The sequence below is a fragment of the Solanum verrucosum genome, unplaced genomic scaffold (genome assembly GCF_900185275.1).
Source record: "Solanum verrucosum unplaced genomic scaffold, falcon-dt-bn FXZP01000022.1, whole genome shotgun sequence".
Lineage (NCBI taxonomy): Eukaryota > Viridiplantae > Streptophyta > Magnoliopsida > Solanales > Solanaceae > Solanum > Solanum verrucosum.
In genome coordinates, this window is record NW_026020086.1 from 2574226 (window position 1) to 2592801 (window position 18576).

Here is an 18576-nt window from a genome sequence, read left to right on the forward strand (position 1 = left end):
GCCTCTTTTGAGGTGCTGCTGATGGTGGGATAGGTTACTATGCGTGCGTGGGTGAAATATCTGGGGGTGTAGTAAAAGGGTCCCACTTAGAAGACTATTTTAGAGAGAAAAAGAAAGAGAGTTTGATATCTTTTTGGTATTTGCTTTATGTCTTTGATGATGTTGGGTGGCTGCCTTAGCTTTGGATAGAATGGTAAGCAAACCAATTAGCTTGAATGAGTGTACACAAGATCTAGACCATTCATTTTGGGTGATCTCACGTCACCATAATTTTAGGTGGTGTCATCTTTTGTCCTTTTTTGAAAGTTTTATAGTCAAGAGTTTTTATGGGCCTGAATTATCACTTTAATCATAAACTATTGATCATGATATATTTAAGTTTAGTTAGTCAAGTAGAGAAGTATTTTTTGAGTGTCAATAGTTGAGACGTGAATTATTAGTTTAATTTCTAACTATTGATCAGGGTGTATTTTAGTTTAGTTAGTCAAGTAGAAAAATATTTTTAAGACTATCAATGTTCGAGGACAAAATTAATAGCCACGCCAAATTTAGGAGTGTTGTAATACTTTCTATCCTTACATTATTTATATTGAAAGATTATAGTGGGATAAGAAGTTCTACTTTTCCTAATAAGGTTTCTTGTATTTGAACTATGAGGATAATATCACTTTAATAGAGAGCGTGATTTACATTTAAGTAGAATTATTCACTGCTTTTGGAATAAATATGGTATCAAATCTAATTAAATTTGAGACAATTAACCTAACAATACATCATACTATATAGTTTCGTCATAAATTGGAACGTCCTCCTCCAACTAAACGACTTCCATAAATTAGTCGATTTATTTTTTTGGAATGAAATTGTTTGCTTCATTATAAAGATTAATTAAAATTCTAACAAAAGTGCATCCTTGTGAAAGGTACTTTATTGCAGCCTAATGTGCAAAACTTATGTTAGGTAAGGATTAAAGATTCGACACTAAAAATAATAATACATGAGTGATATATAATAAGTATCCAGTAATTACAAATAACTATTTCAATAGTTACCTAACAACCATCACTTCAACAATTAAAAACTTCAAATAAAATGACTTTTGTGAACCATATGCATTAAAAAAATAAGGCTTTCATTTTCACCTATTGCTTTTCTTCGACTCCATGTCTGAGAAATAAGTAAAAAAAATTCAAAATCTTATCTAGATAAATATCATGGATACATTATTAGTAGTACATAATACAAGAGCCGAGGATCTTTTAAAACAGTCTCTCTACCTCCACAAATGTAGAGATAAGGTTTGCATACAGAATGAAAATGCCACCATGATGAAAAGTCCTCAACAAGAAAGAGCAAGATGTACTATGAGAAAAAAAAATCCTATTAATTAGCTGAAATTTCATTCTATTCACATAGCTGAAAGGGGCAACCTAGAACTCAGAGGACTATGAGGAATAACCGAATAATTGCTATAATTTACACAACTAGAATGTTTCGCACAAACTGCACATATATTTCACATAATTGAGCTCCCACTCAACAATTAAGATACACTCATCATTCTCTCCTCCACACCTCATCATCGTGTTGCCTTGACCATGGAGTAAAACAAAATGGTCGATACACAGAATCATCAGCTACTAAATCTCATTATACAGTTAAGATACAATCCCTTCAGTCGCGTCTTGTTTATCTGATACATTTGTTGGGGTGGCTGCAACTGACACATCTAGAAGATCTATCCTTTAGATCGCTGAACAATAGACACTAGATTGTGAGTAACCAATGAAAGCTGCTTAATGGAACTTAAAATCAAACAGAAACAAGGTTCAAATATGAAGTATCATCACTCAATACCAGATTCAGCTTCAGCTAAGATGGACTCATTCTCTTCCAGCAAGTAGTCACAAATCTCTAGAAGCTGATCCGCAAGGGGAGGAATACCTGGGTTGCGCCCATCATTGTACAAATGTGCATTGATAGTGATCTGTGCCACATCATGCCTGAATTGCCCGCGGTTTTTATATTCCAGTTTCCTGGCTTTCTCTTTGATGGTAGATAGGTCCATAGGGCGCTTTACATACTTGTGATAATCTGGAGCTTCCTTTCGGGTCACTGGCTTCAAGAAGAGGTATGATACGTTCACATTGTTCTTCAGTGTATCAACAATTTCTTCTAAAATATTTGACAAACCAACCTTCAAACAAATTCAACCACATCTTAGTTAAATGAAAAGACTACGGCACTACTGCCCCTTGGTACTATAAAAGAAGTAAGCAACTCTTAGAAAGAACAGACCAAATAAGATCAGAGGTTTTCTTGCTAAAATCTTGCAGTTCTACTTCTAACTGCAGCTAATTGACCAATAATGACAGAATTATGCATACAGAGAATGTATCTTGCTTAAGGTGTGACAATCAGACGTATCAGAAAAATCAGACCTGTATGTTATTGTTTGCCTAAATGATTGTGTCAAACAACACTTACTAGAGTAGATTCGATCTATATTCCTATGAGAGTAAGTAGGCCTTTATCTTATTCCCTTTCTATTTCACATACAAGGAGGCATGAGTCTCAGTTTTTTTTTTTAAAAAAAAACAGAAACATCCACCCACCATGATGGTAGCTAGACGAGTATTCTCTTACCCAGTACTATTAATTTCTTATTGGAAAATTCTATGAACACCACCATGCAACCAAATTAGCAAATAAGAACATGAGAGAAAGGTCAGTTAGACCACTTGGACGCAACACAAAATGCAATAAGGATTAGATGATCTAGATCTGTGGCATCTGTGGCCATAGTCATGGACTATCACTATTATTACCTGCAGAAGATGAGACAAAAACAAGCATAATAGATTTAGTTACCTCTCCCCCTCTTCGGCGCTTTGTTGGCGGTGCATGCTCTTTAGCATGCCTTCCGGACTCGAAAGTTTGTCTCCGCTTCACCGATCTGTCTCGATCTGGTATCCTTCTGTCGTTCCTTCTGGGAAGAAAATCATCCAAGTAATCATCTCTCATTTCAGTCTTCTTCTTTTTCTTCTTTTTTTCCTTTAGACGTTCTTCTTCCTCCCTCTCTCTTCTTATGGCGTCTTGATAGCTTTCAATCGCCGCTAATTTCTCCTGTTCTTCTAATGCCTTCTGTCGCTCATATATCTGGGCTCTTTCTTCTCTCTGCCTCACAGCAATTCTCCTCCTCTCCTCCTCTTCCCATAATCGTTTATCATCCATTTTTTTCCTTCCTAAAGTCTCTTCATAGAAGTATTCCCTCTCTTGCTGCCCCAAGTACGACAATTCGTTGATTTTCTTTGTCTTCCTGAACTCCATGCCACTGCTTCCATCCAAGAATCCTTCATCCACACTTGTGGAGTCCTTAAGCTGCTTAATTACAATTTTCTTGCTGCGATGTGAGTCTGCAGTCTCCGTTGGTGGCCTTACCAGAATGGAAGGCTTGTGAGCTTCATTGGAATCATCCTCAGCTCTCATCTTATTTGAAAACTTAATTTTATTAAATTTTATGGGGGGTGGTACAGTTCCAATTTCAGCATCTGAAGTCACTGGTATGTCAGAATTAATTGAGGTCGCAGGAGTAGGTTTATCAGGAAGTTTGTCTGTTGAACCACATTTGACCTTCAGAACTTTGGCCTTTGAACTGGAATTATCATCCTCATGAACTTCGACCATCACATTCTTCGTTCCACTTTTTTGGATGGCTTTCTTTGAGAAGATCTGGGGCTGATCCAAGAGATCAGTAGAACCCATAGATTTTCCTGTAGTCTTTTCCAGATCAATGCTTTCTGCTCGTGCCTCCACATCTTCCCCATACTTGGGACAATTCTTATTAGTTCTCATGTGACCAAGCTGTATGATAAGACCAGTCAATTGATTAGCCTTCATAACTTTTTTGGAAAGAATATGATGATTATTCAAATATAACCACAAACCTGACCACAGGCTCCACAGACAAAACTGTCTCTTGCTGACTTCTTCTCTTTCATGGGCTGTGTCCAAGGAGGAGTATCACATCAGTCACGCATATTACAAGAACCAAGAAACACTAGGAAAGGATATATTCTAATTCAAAATATGCAGCTAAATGCTGTAGATAACTATGTAGGGACATTTACCTTTATTCCCTCCCCTAGTATTTTAACTTTCTTATTAAACAATCCAGAGTCCAGAACATCAAACTTTTTCTTGGGTTTCACCTTGCTAGATGGGGTTCTTTTAGCAGTAAACCCTTCAGCCTGCAGCTAAAAAGAAAATCAGAGAATTGTGTCACCTGGTTGGCATATAAATTACATGCCTACAATGTCCTATTTTTATTAGTGGGGCACAATAGAATTACTGAGGAAGAAAGGGAAACAACCTCCTTCTGATCTCCAATGAAATCCAACCCATTTAGCCCATCAAACTTTATGCTTGGCTTGGCAAATATCTGAGGTTTTTTACCCCGATCAGTGCTTTCAGTACTAAACCTGTATCTTATATCTGGCACGAAACCAACTTGTTCGCCCATGGCTTTGTCCTTTTTTTTCTTCTTCCGATCAGCTTCATCATCTGCAAGATAGTAGTTAAATACAAACAATACCAAATAAGAAACATATTTTAAAATAGGCTGCACTTGCTGGCAGGCAACACATAAAATGGTTTCTACCATGAAGAAAGATGTTATGTGTAAGATTATTCTATTGAAGAAGAGGGTTACAATCCACCTTAAAGGAAACTTCTTGTCTTATACCTATAAAAGGGAGTAGGCAGCTTTCTTATGTGCACTTTGGATCAATTTATATATCAACCTCTATTTGGTCATATTTCCTACAATCTTCTTAACCAAAGCTAATTCTGAGTTGGTGAGAGTTTCAAGGATAAGATGCAACTTAACAACTTGTCAAGACTTCTATAAAATTTTAAACAGTACTCAACTCTAGGCCAGGAGTAACATTGATGCTTCATTTGTGAACTTCACGTGAAAAAGGATTTTAGTATTGACTGTTAAGAAGTCCCACATCGATAAAGGGATGGAAATTTGGTCTCCTTATATGGACTTGGACAAACCTCCCCTCATGAGCTAGCTTTTGGGGTTGAGTTAGACCCAGGTGCCATATCTTTACATGGTATCAGAGCCAGGCCCATCCCAGTTTGTTGTTCACCGATGTTGGGCCCCCAATTATAAGTGTTCACGCTCCAACCGAGGTCTGGACGTGCGGCGGAGTGTTAAGAAGTCCCACATCGGTAGAGGGATGAGAATTTGGTCTCCTTATATGGACTTGGACAAACCTCCCCTCATGAGCTAGCTTTTGGGGTTGAGTTAGGCCCAGGTGTCATATCTTTACATTGACCATGCTGATACATATCAACAAAGAACCCAATTCTTGACAATACAAATTCCCATCTCACAGGCATGAAGATACAGCATACTCCACCATCTTTACCCCTACCCAACCAGTAGCAGCATAAGGACCCACCTAATATGATTTTTCTCTCCAAAATTCTCCAACTAAATCTCCATTTTCCAGGAGAAATAGAAAGTAACATTGAAGTGGCACCAACAGAGAAGGTACACCAAATTCTTAAATTTTCTCAATCTTGCAAATTATAGCATCAAGATAACAAGGATGGACTAGAAACAACATATAATAAATATATACACATATATATACATGTTCTATACCATCCATGAGCATGCGGCATAATTCTGCAGCTTCAGCTGCCTCATCCTCGATCTCCTCTTCCACCTGAGCCTGAAAGGGGCGTCTTCTCATCTTGAGTCCTTTGACTCCATCAACATTATCATGTTTGGGCTCATGACTACCCTCCTCACCATCCTCGAAGTCCTCTGCGTCAAGAAGATTTTCCAAGTCACCAGCAAATGAGTCCAGGTCACTGTTCACTTCAGAGTCACTCTCATTTTCTTCCCCATCAACTGCACTAAGATTTTGGACTTGTCGGTCCCAGATTTCCTGACATTTTTCTCTTGTTTGCTGCTGCAGCTGCAAAAAGGACATGCGCTGGCCACGAGCATATTTGCTTATAGTTGTTGGATCAACTTTCACACCGGATGCAGCTTGCTCGCTAGAAAGCTTGCGAATCATAGCAATTCGGTGCCACCTTGTTAGTTTAGCAATCTGCTCCTCTGGAACATTAAACTTGAGAAGAACCTAAAATGTAGGGAAATACACTTGTGAATGAGCAACACATACTTGTGAATTGATAGGATAAAACCCATTGGGCTACTCATCCATAAACCACATTTGACTAGCCACAAGATAAAAGAATGAGAAGGGGAAATGGGGTTCAATCTGGACATGAGCACATCAGAGCCATAGGACAAGCAATCAACTACTCACACACCCATCAACTAGGCTGTAAACTAAATAAAAACATTTCCAACAGAATTAATTTTGTTCTGAATCAGCTTTCATAAGTGGTATATTCATTCAGGTTACAAAATCAAATCAGGGGAATTTATTTTCCTCGCAACTTACCACATAGTATAGTAGAACAAAAGAAGAACCAGTCGGTCCAGATTGATAACAACTAGTTCACATATATGGCAATGGAAACATATGTATGATATAAAAGCCAATTTAACTTTAACTAACCGCATTTGATGCCAAGTAAGTCAAGAAGCTGGAAGTTTTTAAAATTTAATCCTAATACTATCCCGATCTACTCACCTCGCGTGCAGCTTCCATGCTCAGTCTTCGTAGGTCTGCATCAGTGCCTGTTACTGTTGACCCTTTGGCAACAACTGCTTTTTTCTTGGAGATTGCATTTGGTATTGGTGCCTTAGGAGTGGTGCGTACATAACTGAACCCTAATCCCCGACCAGATGGATCACCAACACCAGTAATTTCCAGACGCTCAATATTTTCTCTGTCCTACAGAGAAGTATCAAGAAAGATCAAGTTTCAGGACTAGCTAGAATGCTATGAATTACAGAAAACAATGTGTATGCATATATAACAGCACTAACTCGATGAAACAGTATATGTTACAATAGGAATACTTATTATACTTTTTTAATGATAAAAGGAATGTTCCTTATACTCTATCAAGGCAACAGAAAGTTCTGAACTATTTAAAGACATCAAGGCTGCCATGTCAATGCATCTCTGATGACCAGATAAAAGGTTAAGAAGATTAAAGAAGTGACCATACAAGAACAAGAATGACCAAACATAGTTTCTGAGAAATATTACAGAATTCGGAATTTTATTGGGTTGTGTTTTCTCATACCACCCTTTCCTGGAATACACAATATAAAAGAGACGAACATTTTGTTGAAGACTAGACTACAAGAAAAATGATGCAAGTATGATCTACCTGGTTTGTACAGGCAACAAAGTTGCTACTCAAGTTCCAAGGTGTGATTAGAAGTTCCCTTTCAATATGTGATGCAGCAGCTAAAGCAATCGCTTCATCTGGGAGCTGGTTCATTGCAGCTGATAGACCTGTAGGATGAGTAAGCCGCGTAATACCTAGGCGCTTAAGCCTATACAGGCCAGCTTGCATGCTTTCATATGCACATACCTGAATCAAATGACAAGCACGAAACAAAGAATTTCTGATAAATGGTTGTAAACCCAATAACATAGTCAACGTTAAACGGTAGAGAAGAAGAGACCATATTGGGGCAATATCAGTATAGCGAAAAACATTACTACATTCTCGGAAAATAACATTTGAATCCTAGTTTGCACCAAGGTCAAAAACTTTCAGAAGTCACAATCTCTACCCACTTTGTCAGTTATGAAAATGAAAGGGAATGAATTTTAAATTTCTTATTGCAACAGAGTCCCACAATTTGAACTACTCAACAAGAAAAACAACTTATACCATTCTTGATGAATTATGTTCTAGGTCTTTAATGAATGCTTGGTTTATGTTATGGAAGAAATGTATATGTGATATCAGATATTGCCTCGTCCTAGTTATATATGAAATGAACTAAAGATATAGGATTCTAATAGACTAGAAGTCCTTCCGGCCCCTTGTGACTGTGAATTGAGTGGGGAGCAGCATGATTTAGGCCTTATGTATGTTATATTAAATCTAGCTTAGTGACTATTGTTAAAGTTACATTTAAAAATAATAATTTTAAATATAGTTCAAATAAAGGAAAATTTAAGAACGAAAGTTTAGTCAATTTTAAAGTACCAAATATTAGGAGTTCTTACCTATTACAAATATGTAAAGATTTAATAGCTATAAATTTAATTAATTTCAAAGTCCGAAATATTTTAATTGAACGACAATTATTTGAGGAAAATAGTAAATGACAATTTTATCTATTGTAGAGTCTTTCAATGAAGAGCAAAAAGTTCAATCAACATTTCTAAGTTCCTTCATGCTTTTAGTATAATTCTGTTAAAGAATGCTATAGACAGCTTGGAAACCAAGATAAGGTTATTGACTCATGGCCCTGGAAATTGATTTGGAGGACACTACCTACTAAGATCATGTGCTTCAGTTGGTTAGCCCTCATTAATGCCAGCCGTACTATAGATAACCTAAACAGGAAAGGATATCACAACTGGTTAACAGATGTAATCCTTGCAATTGTCAAAAGGAAACAGTCAACCAACTTTCCTGCATTGTCCAGAAGCTTTTGGCCTTTGGAGCTTGTTTTTCAGCATTTTTGGATTAAATTAGGTAATGCCTCAGAATCTGAGAGAGGCATATGTGAGTTGGAGTCATTGGAAAGTTGATAAGACCATCAAGAAGATCTGGTTGATGATACCTGCTGCTATTTTTTGGAGCCTTTGGAAAGAGAAAAACAGAAGGTGTTTTGATGGCATTTCAACTCCAAGCCATTCTCTTAAGCTAAATGTTTAGATCTCTTTTGTTGGACACTCTTGTTCCCAATAACTAACTCAGTACAGCTTTTGGATTTTATTAGCACTTTAGTTCTTGATTGAGACATTGTATTTGGGGTAAACAATGTTCTCCTACTCTTTTGTTCTTTGGTAACTAGCCACCAGTGACTTTGCATCTCCTTGAAACATTACTTCATCAAAAGAAGCTATATAATACAGATGAAGACGTCTGAATTTGAATGCGCATTTGAATATTAAGCCTCCTCCCAATACCAAATGTGCTAAAGTGGAAAACTCCATCATAATCAAAAGATGAAGCTTTAAGAAAGTGTTATTTGTACCCAAGTTATTTTGACAAGTGCATGACATCTCTTAATGCATCAATTAAAGAATATTTTTTAAACTGGAGAGAGGGAGATCTTTTCAGGGGGGTGGAGGAGAAGATGAGAGAGAAATTTAAAACAAGGATCTTTTGAAAGAACTCACACTTTCCGGTGAAACCAGCCTCCTCAATTCCTCCTCGGATGGTATCCGAAAATTGAACCTCATAACCCATTGGAACTGTCCATTTGATCTTCTCTGCATCATGTCAGCACCCAAGTTACTTACCAGACACATAAGGGGAAGAAGCACACAAAGTGCCACAAAGACGAGTTTTAATAAATTATTTCCCTCTAATGCGGAGTTGAGTAATGCCTGTACTAAAGAATTTACCCAGGAATTGAATGATGTTTCACAAAAGTACCTGCAAATCAGCACAATGCTTGAGTCTTTTCCTAAGAAAGGCCTCTGACAAACTAGGGAACTGTGCGGACAGCTCATCTGCGCGGATGAAAGGACGGGAACCGCGCTTTTCAATAGCTCGAAATTCACGATACATATACACCAATAGTCTGTTCATTATGTAGGTCTGAACACCTTTTGATCCAGGAGAGATTACCTCCATGTGAGGCTCCTTCAAAGATAACAGGGAAAGGCAGATTAAACAAGGAAATAGATCCACCACATATTCGTACAGAAGCAATAACGAACAGATTAGTCATAAAATATTCATATTAATCATCCTCTTCAAGCATAAGATTTCGACATAGCTATAGAATGCTTGCACATTAAAGAAACATGGTTATCCTCTTCAGGTATAAACATCGACATAGCTATAGCATGCTTGCACGTTACAGAAGCATGTATTAGCATACTGCACAAAGAAAAATCCAATATCGAATAGGATCGCAAAATCTAGAGGACTAAGTGAATTGTCCTCAAACACTATTGTAAATTTGGCAACCTGAGTTGAAAGTTAATTGAGTTTATAGAGAGAATGTCATGCCAATACCTCCATCACCAAAAAGTAGAAAAATCCAAAGATAAAGGTAGTTACCACAACTAATGAAAAGCAAACTCTACTTTCCCCCAGGAATAAAAAAAGAAAAAAGCACATGAGTTCAATAAATATGTAGCTTCAGATTCCTTTTCCTTCACGAATTCCGGATCATCCAATTTTTAGCTTATTTATTTCAGATCTGTCAAACTACAATCTGATACTCCACCATCAAGGGCCTGGAACAGCATCAACTCATTGGCATGCCCTGACACTCAGGTCCTGCATCTCGCATGATCATTAAAAGATATAGTAATGGTGTGTATTTTGAATATGCAACTGGTCATCAAAGGTAGTTTTCAATCGCACTAATGAAAAAATTCAGGCAACGTAACATCAAGAGAACTTCTAACCAGATCTAGCAAAACAAGTTGAACGCTTCAAGAAGAATGCATGTGGGCAATGCAAAAATATGAGAAAATCAAAGGCATCCCCATCACAGGAGGACCAATTCATATGCCTTCCGAATTTCAAAACTCAACCTTATTATGCAACAGCACATTGCTTTAGGTTCCATACTGGCAAAAACATAATAACATGAACCCAGAAATTTTCATGATACAATGGTTCAATAAAGTCTACTACAACAATCAATATTTTAGCAAAAAGTTCATCAGAAAATGATAACATAAAATTTGCATAGTGTGATCAAGTAAGTACTCCGATGAGCCAAGTTAAGGATAGTAGATAACCTGTTGCCCTACAACATCAATCCTGTCTATCCGCCTTATGGACAGCTTACCCTTTGTTGAGCGAACCAACAAATAGTCAGTTGATGAGACCTTCTGCTGAAAAATTGGTGCCCTATACATATTTGTTTCAAGAGATGACTGAGCGCAACCAGGTTTTATATCCCCAAGGAAGGGGGATTTATCAGAATGATCAAGTGTGAGTACACTCCCCAATCCAGTATTTCCATTGCGCATCAAGGTGCCTTGCTGATCATTTGGAGATAATTTTTGGTAGTAAGTACACAATCTTGCACCCATTCCAACATTTCCAAGGAGCAAAGGTCTCTCCTCACAGTATCTGCAAGTAGAAGAGCAGACAAAAGTGTTGAGCAGCAGACTAAGGAAAAACATCATAAAGTTGTATATACTTGAAAAGAAGTGATGAAATTCTTTTTCAATATTTTAAATCAAAAGGTTTCATTAGAAACACAACAAGGTGGTGACGAAAATATGTACCATGTGATTGCATAGAGTGCTACGTTATAAAATCTATCCAATTGTTATACGAAAAGGGATCTACTCACACCTAAAATTTAGATTGAAAAAAAAAGAATTGTATTCATCAATAACACCAAGGTGGTCACAAAAATATGTATGGATGTTTTTATGGAGTGCTCATCTGTCAAATCTATCCAACTGCTATACAAAAGGGGGTCGTACACCTTGGCACCAAAAATATAGATGATGAACAAGAGCAACAATATCCAGAAGATGAAGATGAAGTGCTTAGTTTTGTTTCATTTTTGGTGTAAACAGGAGTATAGGGAAGATCTAGAATCAAGTATGGATGTCTTAGGATCATTGTAAATTTTTGTTAAAAGGGTTGAAGATCTTCTAGATACTCCTCCTCAATTGTAATTACGAAACCTGTAACTTGTCGTGGCAAGTTTCTGTTTTTGTGGAAATAGAATACAAGTTGTTACCTTCTCAAAAAAAAAAAATATATATATATAGATGAAAGAAAAAGGATCTTTTAATGCTTCATATATCCACCTCTATACTGTTAAATTAGGTATTGGGCCTAACTCACACCCCAAAAGCTAGCTCAAAGGGAGGAGGATTGCCCAAGCCTTATAAGGAATCCAATCATCTCACTAACCACCAATGTGGAACTTTTGTCATTCTTTAACACCCCACCTCACGCCCAGTGCTTAGCATATGGTGCGTGGGCAATTTTGATCACAAATAGCATTTAAGATGCTATTTGCACAATTCACAGGGAAAACAATTGGCTTCAGTTACATCTCAGAAAGTAAAATTCTTTATTATCCTACTCGGATATTTTGAATTTCCATTACAACAAGAAAAAAGAAAAAGCACTTCAAAAAATTCATACCAATAAACTACTTATGTGCGACACGAATCTCCACTTAATCAATGCAACAGACCTACTCAACTTTGACATAGATCACTTTTCTTTTTATAAGCAAAGGCATATTATTCATCTATCACAGCACCTAGAGAGTGCTGGATGTTTATCAGTACAAAAATGAGTGTCTCATCAGATCATCCTTAATTAAAATTCCTACATTTAGATGATGATGATAATCAGACAACCAGTTACTTCTATTTAATAAACGAGAAATCCCCATGGACCAGGTAGTGCTCAGTTCTAAACTTGGCGGATGATGGGTCAGTCCCTCTACACTTTACTTAAATACCAAGCCTTTTCTATGACAAGGTTCGAACTAGTGATATGCGCGCCTATTCAACACATCGTGTGTTGCACTTTTACCACAAGAATGAAACTACGGCCCCAGAAAAATCAATCAATCTTGCATTCAATATCCACAATATGACCATCCTCTCTAATCAAATACCAGCATAATTGTTATTACATTGGTCCACGGTGTCACTACAATGATAGTGCCTCTATTAGAACTCCTGCCATAGCAATGGCACCTGTATAATATTAATTTCTCACAACAAACTTATTACCGTCCTGCCAAAGCAATGGCACCTGTATAGTATTAATTTCTCACAACAAACTCATTACCCACTGTTATTCTCTTCTTCTTTTTATGAAGGTAACATATTTTATATTATCAAAAGAGTATCCCTCAGACTGTGTTAAGAGAAACATAGTTACAGGAACCTCCAAAAAACAAAAGGCCAATTCCTGAACTAGTTACAATGACCCAATAAAGTCAATTACAGAATCTACATTTTCTACTAGGGCCTTTTTACACCAAAATGAAATTAAAACATAAAATTCATTCTAATCTTCTGTTCTGTGTTAGCTACATGCCTACATCTTCAAAACAACTTGCATTCTATTCTCTCCATATTGTCCACCAGATGCCTGCAGAAATAATTCTCCGTCATCTCTTCTGCCTCTCAAAATTGCCTGGGTCATTCGAGCATGCTAACAACTCAGCAGTTTTCCTAGGCATTATCCATCTAAGTCCTTTCATACCAGGAAAACCTGTCACAAAGTACTGGTAACTTTGCAATGGATAAATAGATGGCTATTTGTTTCATTTCTTTCCCACATAGAAAACATCTAGAACACAATTGCATCCCTCCCTTAATCAGCATATCATGTGTTAGCACAGCCTCCTTACAAGCCAACAGAAACATGCCACTTTGAGTGGTATGTTGACCTTCAAAATGTGCTTCCAGTTCCATGTCCCAAAATGTTGTTGTTCAGACTTCTTCAGTATACCATATGCTGATTTCACAGTGAAGATACCTTTGCTGCCCCCTTTCCAAATCAATTTGCCCACTTTCTTCACATTTCCTTTAAAACCATCCAAGAGTCCGTAGAAGTCAATCATTTTAACAACCTCCCAATCATTAAGATATCTTCTGAAGTTCAAATTTCAACCTTCTAGACTGCAAACCTCAGCAACAGATGCTTGAGGTTGTTGCACCAAATTATAAATATCTGGAAACATTTCTTTAAGGGATCCATTGCCAATCCAATCATAACTCCAGAAAGATTTCTTTGCTCCATCACCAACCTTGATGCTAGTATTGTTGATAAAAATTGACCACTAAGATCTTATTGATTTCCACACTACAACATCTAAATACCCAGTGAGGTCCTACAAGTGTGGTATAGGGAGGGTGAATATTACTCCATTTACTCCACTTCTGTTTCGAAATTTGATCAGAAGGTCCCTTCACTTTGATCCGAGCCCATTTTAGATGATTTCTCAAGGTTGTCTCCTCATCTGTCTCAAACCAGCCACCACATTTATCTTCAATAGATTTGGAAATTTTTCGAGACCATATAACTGAAGCTATTCCCAATATTCTTACCCAAACTCCACCCAGTTTCACAGTTGCAGGAAGACACCCAGCTTCCAGCGATTACCATTGAAGACTCAACAAGTTATTTGTCTACCTCCATTCTCCCATCTTGATGTGTTCTGCCATTTTCCTGGAAGGAAATTCAAAGAGGAATTTTGATTCGTGCATCTCATACATTTGCATCCCTAGTATCGTGTTCCAGTTATTGATGGTCCAGATACAAATTCTGAGAGAATAGTAAACTCTTTGGCACATCGAAATTTCCTACTAGGCACCTGCTCAAAACATGTTCTTTGAGATACCCGGACCATCTACAACGATACGAGATGTGTGAGTGTTTGTACAGGCCATCGAGGCTCGTTTTTCTCCTCATTTATCTGCTTTGAAAACTTCAAAATAGGACTGCTACGCTGTGGTTTTAATGTTTCTTTGTATAAACAGGTCATCCCTGTAATAGCTATTGAAATTTCATGGCATGTTTTCACATGACTGACAGCTATCCAATTTTAGGGAAACAGGTAATGATGGACAATGAGGTACCACAACTCTTAAAGTCCGTACACTGAAAATAAAGCAAAAACTATAGTTTATCGAAAGAATATGGGAGAGGATATCTGTAGCATTCACAAGCCATGCAACTGGTCGTGTCTCACAGCCTCAACTTTCTGTCTATAAACCACTCTTTTCTTGAAACTATACTTCTTATGTCTTCAATGATGAACTTAAACAATCATGCTCACATTAAGATTCAGGTTTCACCAAAGCAAACCTAAGTCTGGGAATAACCTGGAGAAGCATATATACATCTATAAAATTAGCGGGTAAAGAGTTATAAGTGTGAATCATTTAGACTAGTCCCTTAACAACCAACAATCAGCACAACAGATTACCCTAGGGGTAGCAATTTCAACATTTTTGACATACAGATGGTTGTGTAAACAACCTGTCATTGTGTCACTATCCTCGTCACAAATATGTTTCAAGATGAGTGTGCCCCAGGTATCTACAAGCCAATGGTCAAGTGAATGCCACAAGGCGACACAAAACCACAAAAAGATGGAGCATCCACCAGAAGAGAAAAACTACTTGCAATTTAACAGGTATAGGGTATCTGTCCATATTGAGCGTGAACTAATCAAAGAAGAAAGGCCATCAAAATATCTATAGAAAATACCCAATAAATCTTTGGGTTTACTTACTCCATTAGGAAAACATGGCCATCTTTTGCGGAAAGATCAGATTTTTTTTTAAATGCACCAGGAGGACGCAGGGACTTGTTCTCACCAGGAAGCTTTTGTGCCCTAGGCAACAAATGTATCCTGGTACGAACAAGATGCAGCACAGAGTTTGGTGGCACATTTTGGGCAGAAAGAGATTTATCATCTTCAAGCTCCTTCCCACAGTAAATTATCTTCACTGGCTCAGACAGTTTGAAATCTATAGACAAATAACATGGTGAAAGTTAGTAATAGCTGGGATATGAAGGTACTAAATAGATTTAATATAAGTGAAGTTTAGGAACTAAAAGGATAGGAAAAATTACAAACCAAGCTTCTTGGATGCCTTTGACTTAAGGGAAGAAATGGTCTCCTCTGCTGCCACATGAAGTTTACTTCCTTTGCCACCCAAGCTTTTCAATATGATTTTCATTGGCCCTTGTGTAGGCAACTTTCTCTGTTCCTTAAGTACCACCTCATTGTCATGGGGATGCCATAAAGCTCTTGGCCGATGAAAATTTGCAATGTCTTTACTGCAAAGAGGAATAAATCACATCAACAAACATTAAAAACGAAGCAATCAACCAATACATATGATAAATCCAAGAAAACACACCTCCGAATCTTGTTAATAAAGGTCATTAGGTAGTCTAACAAAACACTGATGGCAGTAGGGCACTTATGATGCTAATCCCTAAGTCCATAGAGACTGATGCAATAAAAAACTGTTTTTTCCCTGGGTTGCTTAAGTCCTGATAAGTAAATACAGTCCAAAGATGTTCATTGAACTGCAAAAGCAGTCACTTATGGCTATAAAACACGCAAATAAGCCTGAAAAGTGATGGGTTGAGTTTGGGTTGTTTAATGGGTTAACTTTGGGCTACCTTTTGTCATGGGTTAAGATGGGTCCTGCCCAAACATAGCCCATGCCCAACTGATTATGGACGGGTTGGGCGAGTCAAATGAGTTTGGACAGTATTTATCACCCCTACTCTATAAGTATGACATCACAGAAATCTTCTTGGAAATGAAAAAGAAAGGTAAGTGGAATCTTCTTGGTCAGTCAATCATCATTTACTAAAGGGAGAGGAAGTAGAATGCCCATATGCATCGGTAAGACACCCAATGTTTCAAGTAAAGTATGTTTGTTTCACTTGTCTGCAGCAAAGGAGGCTAATCTCACAGCAGAAAACTTGTAGAGAAAGAAGATCACACAAGTCCGTTGCTTAAATATGTAAATATTTGGAAGGGACATGGAATATCTATAGTTGCATTGCCAAGTCGTAAGGTAGTTATGGTGGACACTGCTGAATTTGTGCAAATTACAGTGGTCAATATCACTGATAGCTAAGATGTGATTTTCGGTTGCGCCATCAGACAAAGCAAATGGAGTGGTGTGTTGTTCTTTTGGCACCTATAGATAATTCGAAAAGAAAAGAGCAAGACAGCTTTCGAAGGGTGTGAACTCCCGCCATTCAGATGTGGTCATGTTTTTCATGTTTTTGTTCCGAATAAACGTTTAATGCACCATGGGGTATAGATGATAGGGTGTTACTTGTAGAGAACTATATTTTTCTATCATTTGAATACCGGGAATTTTTCCCGCCACATCAATGAAGTTATTACTATATCAAAAAAGAAAAAAATTAGAGAAGAATTAACCATTTGTATAAGAGAGTGCCAAATGAAGTACACAAGACTTACTTGCTTAGCTTAGCCTTCATTGTCTGCAGCTTAAGAGCTGGTATTGAGTGCAGAACTTTGAGACCATGTGCAGTGCGTTTCTTTGAATGTGATTTTAGTTGCTGAGTTGACTTTCTGTTCAAATAATATTTGTCATTGGCAATATTGAAACGCCCGGATAAACCACTGAGGCCATATAACTCGGCAGAATCACCAGTACTGGGCTTCACTAAACCAGTTGTGATCATTGCTCCAGCATGAAGCATAAGCTGTTGGCCGTCCCTGTTATCCAGAACTTCAAAAAGCATTTGTTCGTCTTGAAGATCATATATGAGCTTTGGCTTCGGAAAGGGTTGATCTGGTTCCCAAATAATGTTGTCCACCCAAGATTCCTCCAGTATATCTCTATTTTGTAATGTAAGCTTGCTAAATCGCCTTAAGGCATCACTGCTAAGGATTTCATTAGTGTCTTCATCCTTCGGAGTATCTGTGCTCCTTTGCCTATCTGCATTCAAGCGGGACTCTAGTCTCAAAAGCTGAGGGTGATATCTTCCTTCTGATAATGAATTATCCAGGTGTCCTGAAGGTTGTTTTGAACCAAAAGGCTCCACAGAAACACTGCAAGAAAAAAAGGAGCTATGACCTTTTTCATGGGGTTCAATTTCTTTTTCTGACTGTAAACTTTGAGACTCGGCCTCCACATCCAGTTGTTTATCAGTCAATGCTTCATAATCAGGTTCAGAAATCTCACAACTCTCAGCAGTATTATCACTCAATGGAGGAGAATTATCCCAAATAATTCTATCCTCCCAGTCTTGCTGGTCAAGAGGATAGAACTCAGGACAAATGGGTGAGCTCCAATCAGCAGAAAGATCCATTGATAGATTTTCTTTCATTGGTTCAGCACTACAACAAGAATCCTTTTTCTCGATTTTTGGCTTTAAGTCATCAGTCCCTTGAACTGTTCCTGGTTCATTATCCAGCAACGTTAAAGCACTATCATGATGTACATGGGTCATCCTCAACCAAGGAAACTCTTCATAGGACCCTCTCAGTAATTTAACTTCATCTTCTTCAACAATATCCAGTGTGTCCATGGCCTTGTATTTGTCTGTTGATACAAGAATGTGCTACAGAAAGGCTCATCAACTGTACTAATACTACCAAACAGAACTGAAGAAAGAGATTTTTCTTATTTGCAAAAGGTACCTTTGGGAACAGAGCAACGTCGCTCCCTCTTCTCTGCTTTCTTCCGAGGTTTATGAAGGGCAAAAATTTCAGAGAACTTCAGAATTGCCACCCCATCTTCGACACAAAGAACAGGTAGTGGCAGAGAGCTTTGACTTTCAACTGGCTCTTCCAAAGCAAGAGGTTCTTCCTGACAACCAGCATAAAAAGCAGCACTGTTTAGAAAACAAGAGTTATTCTAAAGTAGACAACAGAATAAGACAATTACAGTCTCCATAAAGACAACTTATCTGCAGTTG

At 37.7% G+C, this 18576-nt stretch overlaps 1 protein-coding gene across 3 annotated transcripts in view; it reads right to left on the minus strand.

The window, feature by feature from the left end:
• Positions 1-1365: 1365 nt before the first annotated feature.
• The window catches only part of LOC125824467 (transcription initiation factor TFIID subunit 1), a 31031-nt gene continuing 13820 nt past the window's right edge, over positions 1366-18576 (minus strand). The window contains exons 8-23 of one of the 3 annotated variants that reach the window (XM_049503847.1): positions 18299-18467; positions 17111-18200; positions 15737-15939; positions 15389-15626; positions 10896-11232; positions 9571-9780; positions 9312-9404; positions 7333-7539; positions 6684-6887; positions 5678-6164; positions 4373-4563; positions 4131-4256; positions 3948-4004; positions 2872-3864; positions 1858-2197; positions 1366-1753 (exon numbers count right to left, since the gene is read on the minus strand). In XM_049503847.1, coding sequence (XP_049359804.1) covers positions 1746-1753; positions 1858-2197; positions 2872-3864; positions 3948-4004; positions 4131-4256; positions 4373-4563; positions 5678-6164; positions 6684-6887; positions 7333-7539; positions 9312-9404; positions 9571-9780; positions 10896-11232; positions 15389-15626; positions 15737-15939; positions 17111-18200; positions 18299-18467 — 4953 coding nt within the window. In that variant the 3' untranslated portion in view covers positions 1366-1745. Of the gene's footprint in view, positions 2198-2871; positions 3865-3947; positions 4005-4130; positions 4257-4372; positions 4564-5677; positions 6165-6683; positions 6888-7332; positions 7540-9311; positions 9405-9570; positions 9781-10895; positions 11233-15388; positions 15627-15736; positions 15940-17110; positions 18201-18298; positions 18468-18576 lie in introns of all 3 variants that reach the window. The other 2 variants (XM_049503848.1, XM_049503846.1) reach the window with 2 other exon arrangements.